Below are 20,222 nucleotides of genomic sequence, written 5' to 3'. Positions count from 1 at the left end.
CACCACCCTAAACATAAAGTGACTCTTATTTGTCCAAAAGAGGCTGAGTTCAGCTTAATTAATCAAAATTTTAAAACTCATTTATACAACCGGTATATTCCTTAAACACACCTCATTCAAACAGTTCACTTACATTAACAGGTACAAGCGTAATAATGCAGTTCAAATTACTTGATAACATAAAATATGGGACTAAGGAAGGTGTCCAGTAGTATTTTATTCTCTTGAACTTTGCTTTTAATTAGACAACCACCTCAACAGTCACCTGAGTTTTCTGAGGAACTCTTAGGGCATCAGTGCTCAGTCAGATGGTGCTCTTCACAGGTCCCTTCACTACTCCTGGCTCAAAAGAAATGCTTCCCAGAGAGAGAGGTGAACAATGATAACTGACTACATGAAAAGTGTAGGAAATTGAATTCAAAAACAGTCCCAGGTGTTGCTATATACCTTTATTACCAAGGGATAATCCTGGAGAACAATTACAAAGGGCATTACTCAGCTACCTTATTCAAAAGCTTTTAAAAGGTATCTCATATTTTCTGATTCTAAGGGGCAATAAAAGGGGTAAGTTCCTTTCCACTAGAACTTGAATCTTTTCATGAAGACAGACACAGGCCAACCACTGTGAAACAGTGGACTGATGTGTTTTTAGTAAATTATAACTCATCCATATCTTTCTCAAAATACTTACTTTTTCCATGTAGCATACTCTTAAGAAACTCTTAATTAAGTTTCTTTTAGACTTTTTATGAGTTCAAGGAGAACTTTAAGAACTCTGAGACAACCTATAGTTTTATTTAGAATTTTATGTATGTACACACCTGCATCAATCTAAGAGGGGCCATAACTTTCAACAAGGCATCAGAGAGGTTCTTGACTCTAAAAAATGTTAACAATTATGCTATGAAGAAATGTTTGTTAAACTTTCAACTAAATTTAATTAGTTGAAAACAAAATTTAATTATGTTTTAAAATGTAAACTTAAAGTGGCCATATCCAACTTTTGCTCTGAAATGTGGAACTGAACACATGGGCTAGCTACTTACAAACAACAGAGATTGCCTTTAGCTTAAGATTCTGAAGAGTTTTCATACTAGAAGTTCAATTAGCAATATAAAATTGTTTAGAGGCAATCTATCAACTGATTTTTTCCCTCCAAACATGTTACACTGTCCTATATAGGATATTCTTTTTTTTTTTAATAATAATTTCTTGGTTTATTTGTACATATGTAAATTCATAGGTTTTAATGAAGCTGCATGTTTATTCACACATGTAGAGATCTTTTTTTTTTAAAGATTTTATTTATTCACTTGACAGAGACAGAGATCACAAGTAGGCAGAGCAGCAGGCAGAGAGAGAGGGGGAAGTAGGCTCCCTGCTGAGCAGAGAGCACGATGCGGGGCTCGATCCCAGGACCCTGAAATCACGACCCGAGCCAAAGGCAGAGGCCTAACCCACTGAGCCACCCAGGCGCCCGGATATTCATCTTCTTAAGGACCTTCTTCACTGGACAGACATCACACAAAGAAGTTCTTTTGTAACAATCCATGAACCTGATATATTAATAAAATGAAAACTTAATTTAGAATTTTCATTTGTTGGTAGTAGATTTAGTCACTTTTCTCTTTTAGGATACTATGGGTTAGTGACAGAATTGTTGAGACAGAGGGTGCGCTGAAAAATCAAGTAAATGAAGCAAAAGCAAGAGTTAGAAATTGAGGACTGAGAACTTCCAAGTTGGGTTACAACAGTGGCTGTCAAGCAGGGGGGAGAGCTCAGGTGTTTCTGATATAGCTACCCTTTAAGATTAAAGGTAAATTGTTAGAGTTTTTCTGGTGGGGAAGGGACAGGAAGGAAAAAGGAAAAGAATGTGGTACTTCCAGAGGTAAATTATGATTTCGGAGGTCACAAAGAGCCCATCTGTAAGGTCCATGATAATTTTAGGATCATGGTTTTAATTCATGCCTATTGATTATTTTAAAAATCCTTATTCTCAAAAAAAGCTCATTAACATACAAAGAAATTCATATTTCAAAAGTGTTGTAGCTCTTGATCACTTTAAAAAACAAAAGCAGATGGGACGCCTGGGTGGCTCAGTTGGTTAAGCGGCTGCCTTCGGCTCAGGTCATGATCCCAGCGTCCTGGGATCGAGTCCCACATCGGGCTCCTTGCTCCGCAGGGAGCCTGCTTCTCCCTCTGCCACTCTGTCTGCCTGTGCTCGCTCACGCTCTCTCTCTCTGAGACAAATTAAAAAAAAAGCAGAGATGTGAACTTGTAAACAATACGTCAACAGAAAATGATTCTTTTATAAAAAGCATGCATTACTGGGGCGCCTTGGGTGCCCCAGTCAGCTGACCATCCGACTCTCAGTTTCGGCTCAGGTCATGATCTCACGGTTGTGAAGTCGAGCCTCGTGGGGCTCCGCACTCAGTGGGAAGTCTGCTTGAGATTCTCTCTCCCTCTGCTCCTCCCCCTGCTTGCGCTCTTGAGCTCTCTTTCTCTAAAATAAATAAATCTTGGGGCGCCTAGGTGGCTCACTCAGTTAAGCACCTGCCTTCAGCTTGGGTCATGATCCCAGGGTCCTGGGATTGAGCCCTGAATCGGGCTCTCTGCTCAGTGGGGAGTTTGCTTCTCCCTGCCTCTCCCCTGCTTGTGCTCGCTGTCTCTCTCTCTGTCAAATAAATAAAAGCTCTTGAAAAAAATAAAGTAAAATAAATCTTTAAAAAAAAATGTGTGAATTACTTTTTATCTAAACAGAATTTTCACGATTCCTAAGCTGGCAAAAAGAAAAAAGGAAAATGGAAGTAACTTCGGCTTTCATTCCCTTATTCATTTTTAAATTTAGTTTAAACTCTGTTACCTAAACAGATATTAATTTCTTATAATCTTTAAGAAATCAGCTTTTAAAGTAAGAAAATAAATTCAAACAAAATGTACATTCAAATTTATGAACCAGTCAGGTACAACTCTGGATATAAACTATAAATAAGAGTAATAGAGGAGGGGAACCCAGGTGGCTCAGTCGATTAATCACCGTTGAGCCCTCAGTCAATTAATCACCGTTGAGCACTCAGTCAATTAAGCTCTTGGTTTCAGCTCAGGTTGTGATCTCAGGGTGGGGAGATCGAAACCTACACTGGGCTCCATGCTCAGTGGGAAAATCAGCTTAGGATTCTCTTTCCCTCTCCCTCTGAAACTCCCACTCATTCTCTCTCTCTCTCTCAAAACAAATACATAAATCTTTAAAAAAAAAAAAAAAAGAGGAAAAGTACTGAAATCTAAAAACTTTTAGCATTCTCAGTATACTTTAGCTTAAAATTGTTACAAATTATTACTCTATAGTATAAAACAGATCATCAGTTTCATGTTGAAACTGGAGGCTTAGTTGGAAGCTAGATTAAGATTAGTATAGAACTCTAAACTTTTAAGCAGAATTTGGAAAGAATAACACGTACACTTGCAAGTTCAAAGGATTTGAAGATAGAAATAGTTATCGGTCATTATGAAAGGCCATATATTACAGGTGGGAAAGAGGACTGTGGCACGTTAGCTCAATTTCTCTTTTCAACATTAGGATTCTCTGCATTTGCATCTTATTTTCTTAGGTTTGTGCAAAAAAAAACTTTTTTGGTATAAACATGATCAAAGCTGTTAAGTTATAGTAATTCTGAAATACACATTTCAAAACAACACAGTACAGCAAGCAGTCTGCTTTGTTACTGACTGTCTAGCGCCAGGATGGGGTTAGATTTAATTTCTGCTACTGAATACTATTTTAAATGTATCTGTCAGGTGTCTATACATCTGGTTAAATCCTAACCAGGCTTTAAGAATCAGGAGAAAAAAAAAGAAGAAGAAATGCTACCACAGTTAGAATGCTCTATGTACATTTATATACACATAGTCACAACAGAAAAAATCGTTTAATGTTTTCACATTTTTATCTTCAACAGTTAGTATCACTTTGACAGTCAGTTACAATTTCACTAAGAGGTTATTTACTCAGGAGTTAATAACTAAACTACTTTTTAAAAATCTGCTGTCTCAACTTAAAGGTTTTTAGCAAAAGAATCTTGCAGAGGAATACCTTTTGCAGTACAAGTTTCATTAGGAGGCATTGCTAGTAGTCGGTCACCAGTCTGGATATAACCAGCTTCAATTTTACCAGTTACACAAAATCCAGATCCTTGATCTGCAAAACATGCCCAAATCTTACAATTCATATAGCAATATTATCTGATGATTGCTGCTGTCAGCTACAGTTAGTTACAAGGAGTTAAATAAAACTAGCAGTGCAATGAACATTAAACAGTGATCACTTCAGAATTTTAACATATATACTAAATACAGCATACCACATTCTACTCTAGACTTTCCTACAAATCACAATATTCATGTGATAAAAAGTGAAATTCATTCTTTTTTCAAGTATTTACTGAATGCTTACTAAGTACCAAGTCATGTACTAACCTAAAAGATGAAAATATAAGCCCCTACCCATTACAGGGTTTACTCCAGCAAAGAGAAAGACAAAAACAATTACACTGTCCAGAAACAAGTATTATTTAAAATGTACAATGAAAATAGAAAAAGGTACACAAAAGAATCCATGATGAGGGGAATGACTGCACTTTAACTGGGTACTAAGAAGGGGAAAGAACAGGAGTTTACCAGGTACTTATGCATATGGGTGGGGGGTGGTGGGGGGAGAAGGAAAACACTGCTGACCCAGGACAATGTGCAAAGGCACAGAGTCATAACTGCATGTGAGATGTGCTAAGACCCACATGTCATTTATATGACATGTTTATGGGACTACAGGGAAAAGGAGGAAAAGGCAAGACATGAGGCAACAGGGATAGGCAAGAGACAAATTAATAAAGGACCCTCATAAATCATGCTCAGGGCTAGAACTGCATCCTCAGTTAAAGAATAGGAAGGCAGTAAAGAATTGTGAACAGAGAAGTGATGTGTTGTTATTTCTGTGTGAGAGAGGAAGGGAGGTTGACTGAAATGCATACACTGCAGACAGGAAGCAAACCCAAGAATTTGGGAATAAGGTAGATATTTGGGTGATGAGGTAGATGACAGAAAATGGCAAAAAGGGAGAAGTCTTAAGATGACGGCGAGATTTATCTCACATTTAATGTGAGATAGGAAATTAAGGATCAAGATCCATTTAGGCTTGGTGAATGTGAAGTGTCTACAAGACATACAGGTGGGAGAAGATGCATTCCAGGGGGCACCAATCACATCAAATTCCAGGAGAATGGGAGCCCGGGAGCACAATCCCTGCGGAGATGTCCAGCAGCGGTTAGCACATGTATCCAGAGAGTAAGATATGGATCTGGGAACCATCAAGACGCAGGAGGTAGAGGACCCATGGATGTCTGTCTGAAAACAGTAGGTAAACTAAGAAAAAGACTGAAGCGATAGAACACTAGTTAGGAGTCAGAAAAAGAGGAGCCCGCAAAGAAGATACAGAAAAGTCAGAGAAACAGGACAGCAGGAGAAGTGGGTCACAGAAACGGACGGAGGAAAGTTTCAAGGCAGATATGGCTACCAGTCTCAGAAGTAATGCCATATTCAAGTAAGGTGGAAGTAAGACAGAACTGAACAATGAGTACTGGCTTTGGCAACCAAAGGGTCACTTGTTAATGTCAGTGGGAACACGCTGACAGGGAGGAGTGTAAGAAGAAGCCAGGAAGCAGCCCAAGGAGAGAACAAAAGATGAAAAAGCAGAGTCAACACATATTGTTAATCAAAACATTATTTTTGTATTTTGTATTTTAAATAGATACAGGCATTCTAAGAAAGCTACTTCTTTTTCTTCTACTTCTAGAATTGGGAAGCTAATAATAATGATTCATATCATTTCATTGCATGATTTTTAGGGAAGCACCTTCATTCATCCACTTATTAAACATTTATTAAACATGTACTATGTGCCAGGCACTGAGCTAGGTCCTGCAGATAAAGACATAGAAGAGACAGTACTCGCCCTTAAGGACTTCACAATCTAAGTTAAATAAAATGCACCGAAACAATTATAATACCGCACAAACAATGCAATGACAGAGGATACAGAGAACACAGAGGGGCACCGTAGGATATGTGCGTGGGTGAGCCCATCAGTTACCAACTTATTGTAGCTCAGTTCTGAATCCACTCTGCACTGCCTACTCTGTGATAACGGAGATGTGGGAGACCACTGACATCTGTACTGTAATGATTATTCCAACATACAGACTATATCCTTTTATTTATGAAGACCTTTATTTCATTTCTGTTTTATAGTTTTTTAAAGAGGATCTTGTACAACATTAGACTGGATGTACCCTTTGGGATTTAATACAACACCTTCTCTAGCATGGCCTTCTAAGTTTTTCCTCCTTTGCATACTCTTCTCAGTCCTCCGGTACCAGACAGAGTTTCCTTTCATCTTACAGTCACTCTTTTACCTTACTAATATTTCTTTATAATCAGCTTCTCTTTTTACCGATGTATGGTATCTATCTCCTGACTGGACCCAGACTGCTACAGATGGGTAGGAGATGAGCAAGTGAAGAAAAACAGAACACTGTGGAGCAAGAGTGGCAACAAAGACTCCATGTGGTTAAGAAATAGTTACCAATCCAGTTTGGCTGAAGGATACAGAAACTAAAGAGATGAGAAGAGAGAAAAAAACACAGGAGGCTAGAAAGAGAAAAGATAAAGAGGTCCACATAGGGAGGATGAGTATGAGCTGGGGAAATGACGTAAACTGAAGCAAACTGGAGAGTTTTCTGGGCAGGAGAGCTAAAGAACTAGAACTATGCACTTCAAGATTAATTTGGCAATGATCCTTACACTGCCACAGAGAAGGGAGAATATCAAGACAGTATAATAATTTCGTCTAAGAAAAGAGGTCAGGAGGAAATAAAAGCAGGGGCCAGAATGAAGCGGCACTAATGAGGGAGCACTTACCTTTGAAAACATCAGACACACATAATCTAAAAGGCTTATCAATAGATCGCTGAGGAGGCTTGAAAGAATCTGGAAAAAATGGCAAAAAAACAAGATTTAATTTAAAAGTAATTTTTTACTCCGGTCCAATCGGCCCATTATAGACCCGAGTCTCCCAGAAAATAACTTTCTTTTATAATTACTAACAGCAAATTGACTTTCATTCATATAACACTTGGTAGTTTATAAAATGTTTTCATATACATTATCTCATTTAAGGTTAACAACAGTCTGTAGGTTAGGTAGGGTAGGCCTGAGCCTCATTAACTAAATAAAGAAAATGAAGTATTAGTTTAAATACTGCAGATGATTTCAAAATCATAGGTGCGTAGGGAGGATGGTTTTTAAAAGACCTGGCAACTTTTCAGGATTACTTGTAGAGACTCCTGAAGGTGAGGATCAGGAAAGAAAATGTGTTTTTGTTTTTGTTTTGTTTTGGTGAGTTTTCAATCTTGTTTACCTATCACTTTTTCAAAAAGTGTAAGCTAAAGAAAACACTTGGAGTTTTGCCCAGGCTGGTGAGAGTTGGTAAAAATTGTCACGTGTGTTTGCATAGGAAGGTGAGAAGATGGTGCACTAAAGAGGAAGTCGTTAAATAATATGGGTATGTGGGCGTTTTAAAACTCAAGCCATCTGGTCTCCACCCCCCGCCAAAGGATAAAAAAAAATAGCTGCTTTAGGAAAATCAAGAGTATTTATCCAGTCATTTCCAAATTAATAAAGATGAAAAGTAAGATACTCATTAGACTGAATTGAAAACATTTTGTTATTCTCGATTTGCCTTTGAAATACAAATTTCTTAGTGATGCCTACAAAATGTGAGGCTTCCTCTTTGGTGTGATGTCACTGACCTTCTTATGTGATGAAGGTGAAATCACTTGTCAATGCAAACTGTATTAGAAGTTGATGAAATAAAGCTTTGAGTTTGAGAAATAAAGATATATTTATAAAATTATATATATTTATATTTATTATATAAATATAATACCCTAGCTCTTCTGATTATAAATCCTATGCTTTTTCACATACAACAATGCCTCCCAACAAGAACTGTAAATAACAATATCAACCTTATAAATGCATCAAAATTAGTATGGCAGTATACATACCAATTTGTTCTAATAAACAAAGTCCTTTATACCATTTTGTGAGTTCACTTGATTGAGATCTTGTGATTAGATTTTCACCACTGAGACCACTTGTAGGGATAAAAGCTACATCACTTTCCTATTAAAAAGGATTGAATATATGAAACTTAGTACAACACTGCTTTCAAAAAGTTAAAAGGCTCACTATTACCATGCTGCACCTAGTCTGTAAATGCAACAATGTACTTTTTTAAAAGTAGTAGAAATCAAAGAACCAACAGTTTTCAACTGTTTTGATTTTGTGGGAAACTTAAAAATTTGTTCCAAAACACTCAAAGCATTTTTAACCTGGTAACATAGGCATATTTCACTCACACTTTGCTAGAGAAATTCCTCCCCACTAGTTTCCACTGTAATGGAAGTATAGTTTCCATTCCTCTGTGACCTCCCTAAATCTATCCACCTAATTTACTAACTGCAGAAAAGTCTTTTATTTATGTTAAATTCAAGCCAACTTATAAAATGTGCATTTTCTATGGTGAAGTAACCCAAAAAACATAAGATATATTTGCTACCAGGCAGAAATAAAAAATGAAATTAAACATACTTAGTAAGACAAGAACGCCAAATATTGGGTTTTTCTGCCATATCAGTAAGATGAGACTTGAGGTTAACTATATAAATTTAAAATTATCTTACCTTAAAACCAGCTTGCTTAAGAAAGTGCCCAAGCTTTCCAGTAATCTCTTGAAACCTTTCTTGTTGCCAATTAACCTGATAAAGATTCAATTTTTAAAACTACACTTCAGACCATGCTATATATAAAATTTAAATTTCTGCTATAAAATGTAAAACAAACAAGATGGTAAAATATAAGCATAAAACCTATTAAATATGAAATCTATTAAAATTTAAACTCAGAGTATGAGATCTTACTATTAACATCATCTAAAAATAACTTTTCCTACAACAGAAAGCCCAGAAACAAACTTCAACACACACAGAACGTTTTGTATATGCTGTAAGTGATTTCAAATTTAAGGAGACAGAGTGAATAATTTATTAAACTGTGCTCAGACCAACTACTGAAGTAAAATAAAATTACTGATACACCCCCCCAAGCCAAAGAGACTAAAAATGTATATGTGATATGAACTCTGCATGCTGTAATATTTAGGGTTAAGTGTAACAAGGCATAACTTACTTGGAAATTCTTGTCAAAATAAGATGAATTAATGGGTGGACACGGGGTAGACAGACAAAGATGCCATCAGTATATAGGAGAATCTTAGGTAATGGGTATAATATGGTATTTATTATAGAATTCTTTCTACTATTCTTTGCTTTTTTCTATTCTCTGTATTTGAGAATTTTCAAACTAAATAAAAGGTATATGTAATAATGATACTGTAAAAGAACTATGTAGAAAAATGCAGGTGAAAAAGTATCTGATCCCAGGGTAAGAAAACACCTAATCATAAAAAAGGAATCAAAAGAAAATACTTATAAATTTGAATATATGTCAAAACACACAAAATGAAAAGTAAAATAACAAATTGGGAAAGTATCTAAGACAAGATAAAGGATTAATATTTTTTAATAAATAAATTATACTTAAAAATTGCTAAGAGAAGTTTTAAAAAGAGCGAATTATATAAATAATTCCAAAATTAAAAACATAAATGATTAATATATAAAGTATATTTAAATATTAACATTCAAGTTAAAAAAAGAGACATGCTTTGCATATCAAGTTGGAAAATAATCACTTAATAATAGCAGTGTTAACAAATGTTTGGGAAAGTATATATACTATATGTGCTGAGAGTAAGTAACTGGAACTTTTCTTGAAGGCATTTTGATCATACATATACCAAGTCCCAAAAATGCATATGACCTTAGGTGCAGAAATTCCCAAAGAATAAGCTTTTTCTAAATACACACATACACACACACGTCTGGAAATATTCACAAATAGGGGATTATTTGAATAAGTTACATATATCTTTAAAACAGACTAGAAAAAAGCTTTAAAAACCACCTGTTCATACAAAATTAATTACTTGGAAACATGCACAGGAACATTATTTTTTTTTAAAAAGGGAGATAACAAAACAGATTATAACACAGCATTATAAAGAAAAATATTTTCACATATAAAAATAAACGGATGGATCCGCAAAATGAAAAGTCAAAAGATTTCAGGGGGAAAAGGGGAGTTGGAAAATAGGTTATTTCAGGTTTCTTTAGACTAAATTAAATTGTGTATTATTTTATACTAAAAACAATTTTAAGATTTTTTTCTTTTTATTTAAATTCAATTAGCCAACATATAGTACATCATTAGTTCTTGGATAAGATTTTAAAATTAATGTTGGAAGTGAGAGAAGACATCTTTTTGCTTAAAAATTACTTGTATCTCCTGTATTCAATATGAGGATCATGAATTCTTTAAATATGGCCACCAGACTGATAAGACGTACTCTAGTGACCTCTGAGGTCCTGGATAGGGCAGGATAACATCTTAACTAACATCTGAAATGAAAGGAATGCTCATTTGCCTTCAAATACCTGATCCATCTTATTGACTGCAACCGCAAGCTGGGTGACTCCAAGAGAGCGAACCAAGAGGCCATGTTCTCGTGTTTGTCCCCCAGTCTCAAACCCAGCTTCAAACTCTCCCCTGCTGGCGTCTACAACTAAAACGGCTACATCTGCCTAAGAAAGAAAAAATAATCAAAACTAGGAATAACATCACAGCATTTTAATTCAAAGGACAGGTTAGTTGATTAACTATGGTCAGACTTTAAAGGTAGACTCTAACCTGACCCCAAGCCCCAAAGCAAACCAAACCAAAGACTTACACAGATGGATTAAAATTTAAACATAAAAAAAAATACTAGCATGTGGCCAAAAATAATGATAAGTAATTAAAAAATTCCCATATTTGATTACATACCAATTAAAATGTCAAGGCAAAGGAAATACATAAACACAGTTAAAACATAAAAAATAAGTAAAATAAATATAAATAAATAAAACAGGGACAGATATTTGTAAAAGTTATAACCTTAATATGAACTTTACTAAAACAGGGAAAATAGACACAGCTCTGTAGAAAAATAGTTACAGGGTACAAATAAACAATTTGCTCGAGAAATACAAATGGCCGAGAAACATGAAAAATTTCAAATTCACTAGGAACCAAAACCAAAAGACATTAAAAATACATGAACATATTCTTTCCTTCTCCCACTTTTAGAAATCACATAAGCAAGACTTAAAAGACAGAATGATTTACTACAGGCAAAGGCACAGCACCGCCTGTTTAAGGGAGGAAGCTAGCTTTCTGGAGGGCATTTTCACAGTAAGTATCAAGAGTCTTAAAATTATATATATTTTCCTTCCCCTCACTTCCATTTCCTGGAATTTATCCTAGAGAATTATAAACCAACAAGGATGTTTACCAGAGTACTATTTATGATAATGAAAAACTGTGAACAAATGAGTTCTCCAAAAATAGCACATTCACCCTTTAAAGCAGAGAAAAAGAACCTTGACTTAACAAAGGTTCCAAACCTTTCTGGAGCATTTTGAGAACCAGGTGAAAGACATTTTTCCTCTCACACGCCATTTACACACAAAGAAAGAAGGAAGTAAGCTAACCTTTGCTTTAGTTCCTTTTCCTCTTTAGCCTTACTGACACAGTTTTATGGGTTCCCACTATTCTTTCATGTTGATGCCTTTTTTTTTTTTTTAGGATTTTATTTATTTATTTATTTGAGAGAGAGAGAGAGCACACAAGCAGGAGGAACAGCAGGCAGAGGGAGAAGCAGGCTCTCTGCTGAGCAGAGAACCCAATGCGGAACTCGATCCCAGGACCCCAAGATAACGACCTGAGCCGAAGGCAGACGCTTAACTGACTGAACCACCCAGGCACCCCTGTGTTGAGACTTCTGTGACTCTACTTACATCATGTGGATGCAGTCTTTGAAAATTTGCAGAGAATGCTTTGTGCAATCACAGGTGTCCCTCTACTTTCATCTTCATCAAGTATTTCTGTCAATGCACTGTCAGGGCATCCCTGAAAGGAGTACTCCTGTTTTTTCCCCCTTTGCGGTTTTTGCCTTGTAGGCCTACCTATTCTTACAGAAATCTGTTTTTCTATAATCCAGGATGTAATGACGAACTCCAGCAGTGCCCTCCAGAGCTAGCTCAGACTGGTACTGGATAATCGCTCTCTCGAGGATCCTTTTACATTCCATCCACAGGAAGCGCTCTGGTTTTTCTGGTCTGAACAGAGTCCAAAATAGCTTTCCTCTTCCTTGTTTCCTCAATGATATTTTAAGTTTGTGCTATCCAGTTTTTAAAGAATTTCACATACATTGCCATATAATCTTCACCATAATGAGAAATAAAATGGTCCAAAAATAAAGAATTTATCAGATACTTTGCTCAGAAGTACCATCCACATACTCTGGTGGGGCAATTTACACCATGATTTCTATTCCTTTTTGCTTACCCAAATATTCCTTTCTTCTCATCTTAAACTCAGCATTCATTTCTAATCCTTCATGACTTGAGACATTGAACCCTAATTTCTTCAATGAGATCCAGTTCTTTGAACAAGAATTCTTGGTTAAGAGCACAAATTGGAGCAATCCATTTGGAAACTGACTGTTTCACTCATGTGTACTCACTAAGAGGCCTCACACCTCCAGTAAATTGTTTAATCTTGCTGTAAGTGTGGAATGACAATACTGTACACCTGAAAATAATATTATATTATATCTTAACTAATTGGAATGTAAGTGAAAACTTAAAAAGAAAAAAAAATTGCTCACTTCACAGAAACACTGAAGAGTAAGTGTAGTTTATATAAAGCACCCTGCCCTGACCTTCCAAATCCTAGGCTCAATAACTGTAAATCTCCTTCTAATCAGGTTTTACTAATAACTGTCAAATTGTATGTATTTTCTTAGGTTAAAACTTGAAATTCATTGGGACGCCTGGGTGGCTGAGTTGATTAAGCATCTGCCTTCGGCTGGGGCATGATCCCAGAGTCCGGGGATGGAGTTCCGCATCGGGCTCCCTGCTCAGCGGGGAGCCTGCTTCTCTCTCTTGCTGTTTCCCCTGCTTGTACTCTCTCTCTCTCTCTGGCAAATAAATAAATAAAATCTAAAAAAAAAAAAAACCCAAAACCTGAAATTTATTGAATTGACATTAAGATATCTAAGGCAATAAATATTCTTCCTAATTGTCTTTCCTATTACCATCTCCAAAAATTTGGGGGGCAATTTCTCTTTTTTCATGCAACAGCTTGTCTTTGGGAGCTCAAATGCCTACCCATCTTCAAGGAAGCCTTTCAGCACGACAAAGAGATCTTTCCTTATCACATGTACTGTGTATATACTTCTTGTGGTACATTTGTGTTAACCTTTCGTCTTTGTGTGTTTCACCTTCCTATGTGATTTCCTTGAGGAGAAGCAGCATATCGCACATTTTAGCTTGTATCCCTAAAAGCCTACCCCAGTATTTTGCACACTAAGTTCCCTAATATGTTGAGCCCATTTCTTTGTCATATAATAGAATTCAATTAGATAATTTCTGAAATCCTTTCCTATCCTAATTCCATTAGCCATTTGGAATAAATGATCTTTATGATTATTCTGGAGTCTAAGACTCTAGGATTCAAAAACATTTTACTGTAACTGTTTGTTTTTGATATTTCCCTCTCCCATTAAACTAACAAAATGTGCTTCATAGTTCATACCCCTATATTGCTTACCATAGTCCTTGGCACAGAGCAAGCATTCAGCAAGTATTCATTGAATGAAAACACACACACACAATGAAACAAAGGGAAAAATACATTGTTTCCTTTGGTACATGAAATGGTAAGTACACTAATTTAAACTAGGGATGAGGCACCAGGATGGCTCAGTTGGTAGAACATGCAACTCTTGGTCTCTGGGTTGTGGGTTCGAGCCCCACCGTGGGTAGAGAGTTTACTTACAAACAAAAATCTTTAAAAAAAAAAAAAAAAGTAAAATAAAATGGGAATAATATACACCTTCTTTATAAGGAGTAAACTAAATGTATACAAAACACCTCATATAGTGTCTAGCCCATATTTGGTACTCAATCAAGCGTGATATTTTTCAATCTTTAATATCTTGTTCAGTCCATGGATCTTAAATTATTATTTTGAAATTATGTATCAATTTCCTGAAATAGAATATTTTCTCATTCATCTTCAAATATATTCTAATTTATTTATAGAACATCCTTTTTAGGTTAATGAATGCTCGTATTAACATTCCCTTTAAACAGATATTAAGAACTCAGAAAATGCCAATTGCTTACGTCACAATTTCTGCCAAGTGACACAGGCAAACTTTTGAACTCTTTATATTTTCCAATAATCATCTTTTATTGAAAAAAAAGCTATGGCCTCTATGTACAGTGCTACTTTCATTGTTTTAATTTTTTAAAGTTATTATCTTTGATTTTTTTCAGTATCCTTAAGAATTATATAATTCTACAAATTGCAACTGTTTTTTAATCCTACAAGGAAAGTAAGTAAACCACAGAGGCAAAACTCCCAAGCTTCACTGTTTCTGCTTTTAAAAGACACAGGCCTTGAAAATACAGTAAAAAGGCAGATATTGAAACATTCACTCCAACTCATTAATATAATATAAAGCTATATTTCATCAAGTACCTTACCAGCATTTTTATTATAAGAAATTCATGGCTTTTATACAATAACTAGAAAAATATAATATATATAATATATATTAATACATAATATATAGTTTTATAATAACTAAAAAAAGTTTTATATAGGACCAATAAGATCATAAAAATACAATCTTTATGTTTTCAAATTTTTTCAAAAGTTAAAATTTTTAATTTCAAAATATTTTAGAAGTTATAATCCTAGAATTTTAAGCTCAGCATCAGGAAATTGCATGTACAATCAGTGTAGTATAATTCAGGAAACATATGAATACCTGGGCTGCTCCTGTAATCATGTTTGGAATGAAATCCTTATGGCCTGGAGCATCCATTAACGTAATAACTTTGGTTGTGGTCTCAAACTTTGTCATACCAACATCCATTGTTACTCCCCTTAAAGAAAACATAAAATGGTTAGAACACACTATAGAAATAATCAGTGCTATGGACTAAATTATTTAATAATATGGGCTAAATGACAGTCTAAATTCTTAAGAAATAATGGGAATTTTATTACACAGTCTACTATTTTGATGAATTAAGCTACCAATTGGGGCTAGAATTTCTGCTGTAACAAAATTACACGTGTATGGCTTTAAAATAAGGCTATAGATACCGCAAGAACTTAATCAAAATGCTGGATTATTTCCCATTTTTTTTCTTCCTTTTGGTAAAAGGCTAGGTAGACTGTGAACAGAGAAAGATATATGGGGATACCTCTGGAGGAGGAAACAGTAACTACCACACACCAGAGAAGGTAAAGTGGAGAATGACTACTATCAGGAGGCAGTTTTCCTCATGTTCATATGTAGATGCTTCACTAATTATAAAAATAAACTTATAAACTTCCATTTGCAAGGTAGATCAGTATGTTACACAGTTAGAAAAAAGGAAATATCAAAGGAGATAGCAAAATTTTTTTTTTTAAATTGAGAAAGATAAATAGCAGTTTGTTTCACATTCCACTTCATCTTTCTTGGAGACCAACACAGTACCTCTTCTTAGCCACAAAAATGTAGGTTCGGTTTATAAGAAAGCCCAGGAAGAGTCTACAAAAGTACTAAGTCTTTCCAGACATCAGGAAAGGGAAGTCGGGTGGGCAATAAACTGGGTAATCATTTATCCTGGTTTGCCCCAAACAGTCCAGAATAATGGATGGGCCGTCCCTTTTACTGCCAAGCGTTCTGACAATTAAGAGTAATTTATGTGTCTCCCCTAGCAGAGTGCTGAGGTAACTGTGGGTCTCCCTGATCAAGTCATTCCAGCTTAATCTAAAACAATGTGCCATTTGACTTGGTGGAAATGATGCTTAATTCTAATAATCCTCAAATAATCGCTCAGAATACTGATGAACCAAGACTTATTCTGAGCTCCTCCCTATACTGCTTTGACCAGAATATACTCTTGAGCCAGCTCTGGTCTGCATTTGTAACCCTAAGGATATAAAAATGTCACTCATTTTACTAATTTCTGTTCAACATGAGAACAGACGACTTATAAATATTTAATATGGTGGGATAAGTAACACACTGTATTTAACTCACCACATACAGTGGTGAGTTAAAACTCTTATTATGTATCTAGATGTATCTGTTATCTACAGAACCAAAGAATATTCTAAAATTGCATCATGCTGAGCATAGAAAACTACCAGCAGCAAAAATTAACAGCCAACCAATAGATGTATTATCAAAAATAAAAAATAAAAAAACCCATAAAAATTACTGACTATTCTAGAAATTAGATAATTAGCTCACTTGCCAGCTCAACTCAGATATAACAAGTTAAATTATTCTAACTTAAATTTTACTGTTCTCTTTACCAACTTGACAGATGACATAAATATAACTAAAGAGCCATATATTTTAATAATCTGTTTGGTAACCTGGTAGGTAGAAATTATTTAGTCTTCTAACACTGACATCATACAAGAATCCCACTGTTTTCCAACATTCGTGTTCCAAAAATTTGCAGCCAACTAATTTTCCTTACTAGGTTGGAAAACAAACTTATGATGCGATACAGACTAAAAAAGACCCACCATGACATAAAATTCTGTTTATCAAAAAAGCTAAAGAATATTATGACCCCCCCTTTATTGAGAATTACCTTATATATTATAATGTGGAATATTCAAGACTCCCCAAGAAAATAAATACACACTTTTTTTTAAAAGTATGAAAATCCAAATATATTCTCTAATTATACTCAGAAGGAAGATAAGGAACACGGAATAATTTCTTTGTTGATTTAGGACTTTTGGGAGGACTTCAGAGTCTTCACTCATTATTTTGACACAGTTGATATACCTGCCATTTCACTTACTAGGTGTCCTCATTCTTTCCTGACAAAGGTGCCATTGGTTCCCCCATCTCTGACAGTTATGACATGATATAAACCACCACTCTGAATACTTTGAAAGAAATACTTTGGCTGGGGGTATATGAATAGCTGTTCTCTCCTGCAGAGTTAGCAATGGGCACAGTAACTGACTAGATTAAATCTCTATTGTAGGAAGTAGATCTAATTACTAGTTCGTTGATTCTATCTCATAAAAACATACTACAGAAAGTATAAAGATGAATTAAGTCTGATAATTTAAATTTACTGGTCACTTTAATTCCAGACAGAAGACAGTTTACTACAAAAAGTTACCTTCCCTTAAAGTTACCTTATATAAAATTTAGTCTTATTCATAATTTTAATTCAAAGTCAAGTCAATTTAACAAATACTTAGGGAAGGGACAACTGAAACTTCTCCCACAGAATAATTAACTAAGGTTTTTTACTACCATTTTCCTGTGTGGGGTTTCTTTTTAAGTTTTTTTGATAAACATTCTTTTCAACTATTCTCACAGAATTTGGAAGAGTAGAAAATGTATATAGATATAATGAAACTATAATAAAAATATTTCCCTGATAATTAAAAGCTTTTCTCTAAAAGAAGTTTCTAAAATATTTCAGGGCATGTTTCATACATATTCAACACATACTATATACTTATTTAAAAGAGTATATATCATTTCAAACTAAAAATTTTGAAATATAGTGACTACCTTTCCCTTTCTTCGCCAGTCTCATCCAAGACCCATGCATATGCAAACGAAGCTTTGCCAGCCTTTTTAGACTCTTGTTCATACTTATGCATAGTTCTTTTGTTTACATTACCCAGAAGATAAAGCATATGGCCCATCAGAGTACTTTTCCCAGCATCAACATGACCTAAGGAAAATTGATTCAGGATTAATACTAGGTACATTTTCCAGACGCTGTTCACATTGAGGTATTACATGAATATGTAATCCAATAGTTCACGTCAGTGTTTAGAGTACTAAATACCAGTTTTTATCAAATGATAGTTAAAGTAAATGGAGAAAAAAAGAGTCTCTTGAGAGAGGGGGGAAATTTCCTTGACTTTTGGAAATTCAAACTGTAAGACATGGCATTTTCAAAACAGTCACAAAATGAAAATGCCACAAGCAAGTCTAATGACTTCCTTGGTAATCTGGCATTATTTCCCCCAGGGTGACTAGAAAGCACTATGATGTGATGCCTCCTTGCTTGTGTCCATTTTCACCCAGACAGACACTCAGAGTGGGAACGAGTGTACATGCTGCCACCAGGAAGTGGCCAGGCTAAGGCAGAGGTGACCAGGCACCCAGAGGAACAAAGGGCATTACCAATGACCACCAAGTTGAGGAGCTGCTTCCCTCCTTGCCGCTTCTCCAGTTCCGCTTTGACATCTATTTGTTGCCTCAGCTTGCCAGACTTTTTCACCGGCGTTGGTGTTGAGCTCTGCTCTTCTGATGTTTGAATGGTGTGGGATGGAAGAACTGGTTTAGAAACAGTGTCAAGAACATCAGAAGCAGCAATGCCAGTTCCTTCACTAAGATGTCCTTTTTGAGGTGTGTGGAAACTATGACCATTTTCTTCAGTTACTCTACAGAAAGCAGAGATAGGAAAAAAAGTGTTTAAACCAACTCAACTGACACCCTATAAGGTCAGAAGGGCAGAGAAGTTGTCTTTTCTTATTCCTTATACTTGCAGACCAACAATGATCTCTTCTAAGTGGCCACTCTATTAAGGTGGAAATGATAAGTAGTTAGACCCAAACCACACAAATACAGACTTGGAGGATCCCAGGAGAAAAACGGTCCAGCAAACACTAAGATAAGAAGAAAATATCCTATAAAATAACTGAATTCAAGGCCACATAGCCTTAGCCATATAATCCTATCAGAACAAATGGCATAATGGAGATATTTTGTAAACCTTGGTACTAAATGTGTTCCTAGAGATAAAGTACTATTTAAAAAAAAAAAAAAAAAAAGCTTCATTCCTAACTCATTCTTCCAACAGGACAGAGACTAACAATCTTTTTTGTTCAAACACTATCCTTAAGGGAGCTAACTCTGTCTACATTTTCTTAATAATTTCAGCAAAGAAGTTTTTATTTAATTCATTAATTCAACTAATACTTGATTTTCTAAAAACTACAACTTCTACTAGGCACTGATGTTGAAAAGAAAAGAAGATGCTGATGAGAAATTTATCTACTAATCCCAAAAGCTTACAATCTAGTGAGGGACTCAAATACATAAAGTACACTCCAAGGCCATGTAGCATAACTTATTCGCTCTTTGATAATGATGATGCCCCCAAAAGTAAACACGGACCTTAGTTCATTAGCTCTTTAACTGTTATCTACAGAAACTGTATCAGTGCTATCTATCCCATTGACAGCTAGCAGCGATGGGATCTAATCAACCAGACTACGATATAGTTTACATTTCTTTTAGGGACACAGATAAACAGAAATAGGACAAAGAACAGGTTAAATTGCGAATCATTAAGAATGAAACCAATTCTATCCAATTCAATTTGGAACTGGCAAAGAAACATACAAAATGCAGTTCATGTGAGAACAGTACATTATTTTCTTCTTGTCCACAATAACAAAAAAACAGACTCATTTTTCCCCTCTCAGGGCATTTTCATATGCTGAACACTGACCCTTCATCCTACTCCTCAGGGAAAAGTCCCATTAGTTACATTTGCAACTTCCTTAAAAACTTCATATCCACTCCCCTTCTCTCTTGCTTTCGTCAATCTCTACTAACAATTTTGGTGTTATTTGTTGACACCGTGTAGACAGATGAGCTTCATCTAGATCCACAGGGGAAAAAAATTTAAGCATGTGAAAAAGATTCCAATTCTTCTGAAGGATTCCAACAGGGTAAATTAAGTGAAATCTTAGACTATAATTTGCAAACATTTGAATGACCACAGTTAGTTCTAAAACCAAACATGACAACTCTGCATTTAGACAAGTTGAAAAAACCCTACAAATTATAATGAAAGTGTTCAACCAAAGTAACTAGACAT

At 35.3% G+C, this 20,222-nt stretch overlaps 1 protein-coding gene across 2 annotated transcripts in view; it reads right to left on the bottom strand.

Moving 5' to 3' along the window:
- The window catches only part of HBS1L (HBS1 like translational GTPase), an 84,468-nt gene that overhangs the window by 11,931 nt on the left and 52,315 nt on the right, over positions 1-20,222 (bottom strand). For both annotated transcript variants that reach the window (XM_080806477.1, XM_080806479.1), the window contains 8 exons: positions 18,518-18,777; positions 17,894-18,059; positions 15,113-15,230; positions 10,668-10,814; positions 8,796-8,870; positions 8,118-8,235; positions 6,970-7,038; positions 4,091-4,195 (listed from right to left, as the gene is read on the bottom strand). In XM_080806477.1, the coding sequence (XP_080662603.1) occupies positions 4,091-4,195; positions 6,970-7,038; positions 8,118-8,235; positions 8,796-8,870; positions 10,668-10,814; positions 15,113-15,230; positions 17,894-18,059; positions 18,518-18,777 (1,058 nt within the window). The remainder of the gene's footprint in view (positions 1-4,090; positions 4,196-6,969; positions 7,039-8,117; positions 8,236-8,795; positions 8,871-10,667; positions 10,815-15,112; positions 15,231-17,893; positions 18,060-18,517; positions 18,778-20,222) is intronic.

The sequence above is a fragment of the Martes martes genome, assembly GCF_963455335.1.
Source record: "Martes martes genome assembly, chromosome: 6".
Taxonomy (NCBI): domain Eukaryota; kingdom Metazoa; phylum Chordata; class Mammalia; order Carnivora; family Mustelidae; genus Martes; species Martes martes.
Note: the sequence above shows the minus strand (reverse complement) of the source record. Positions and strands in the feature narration are given on the sequence as shown.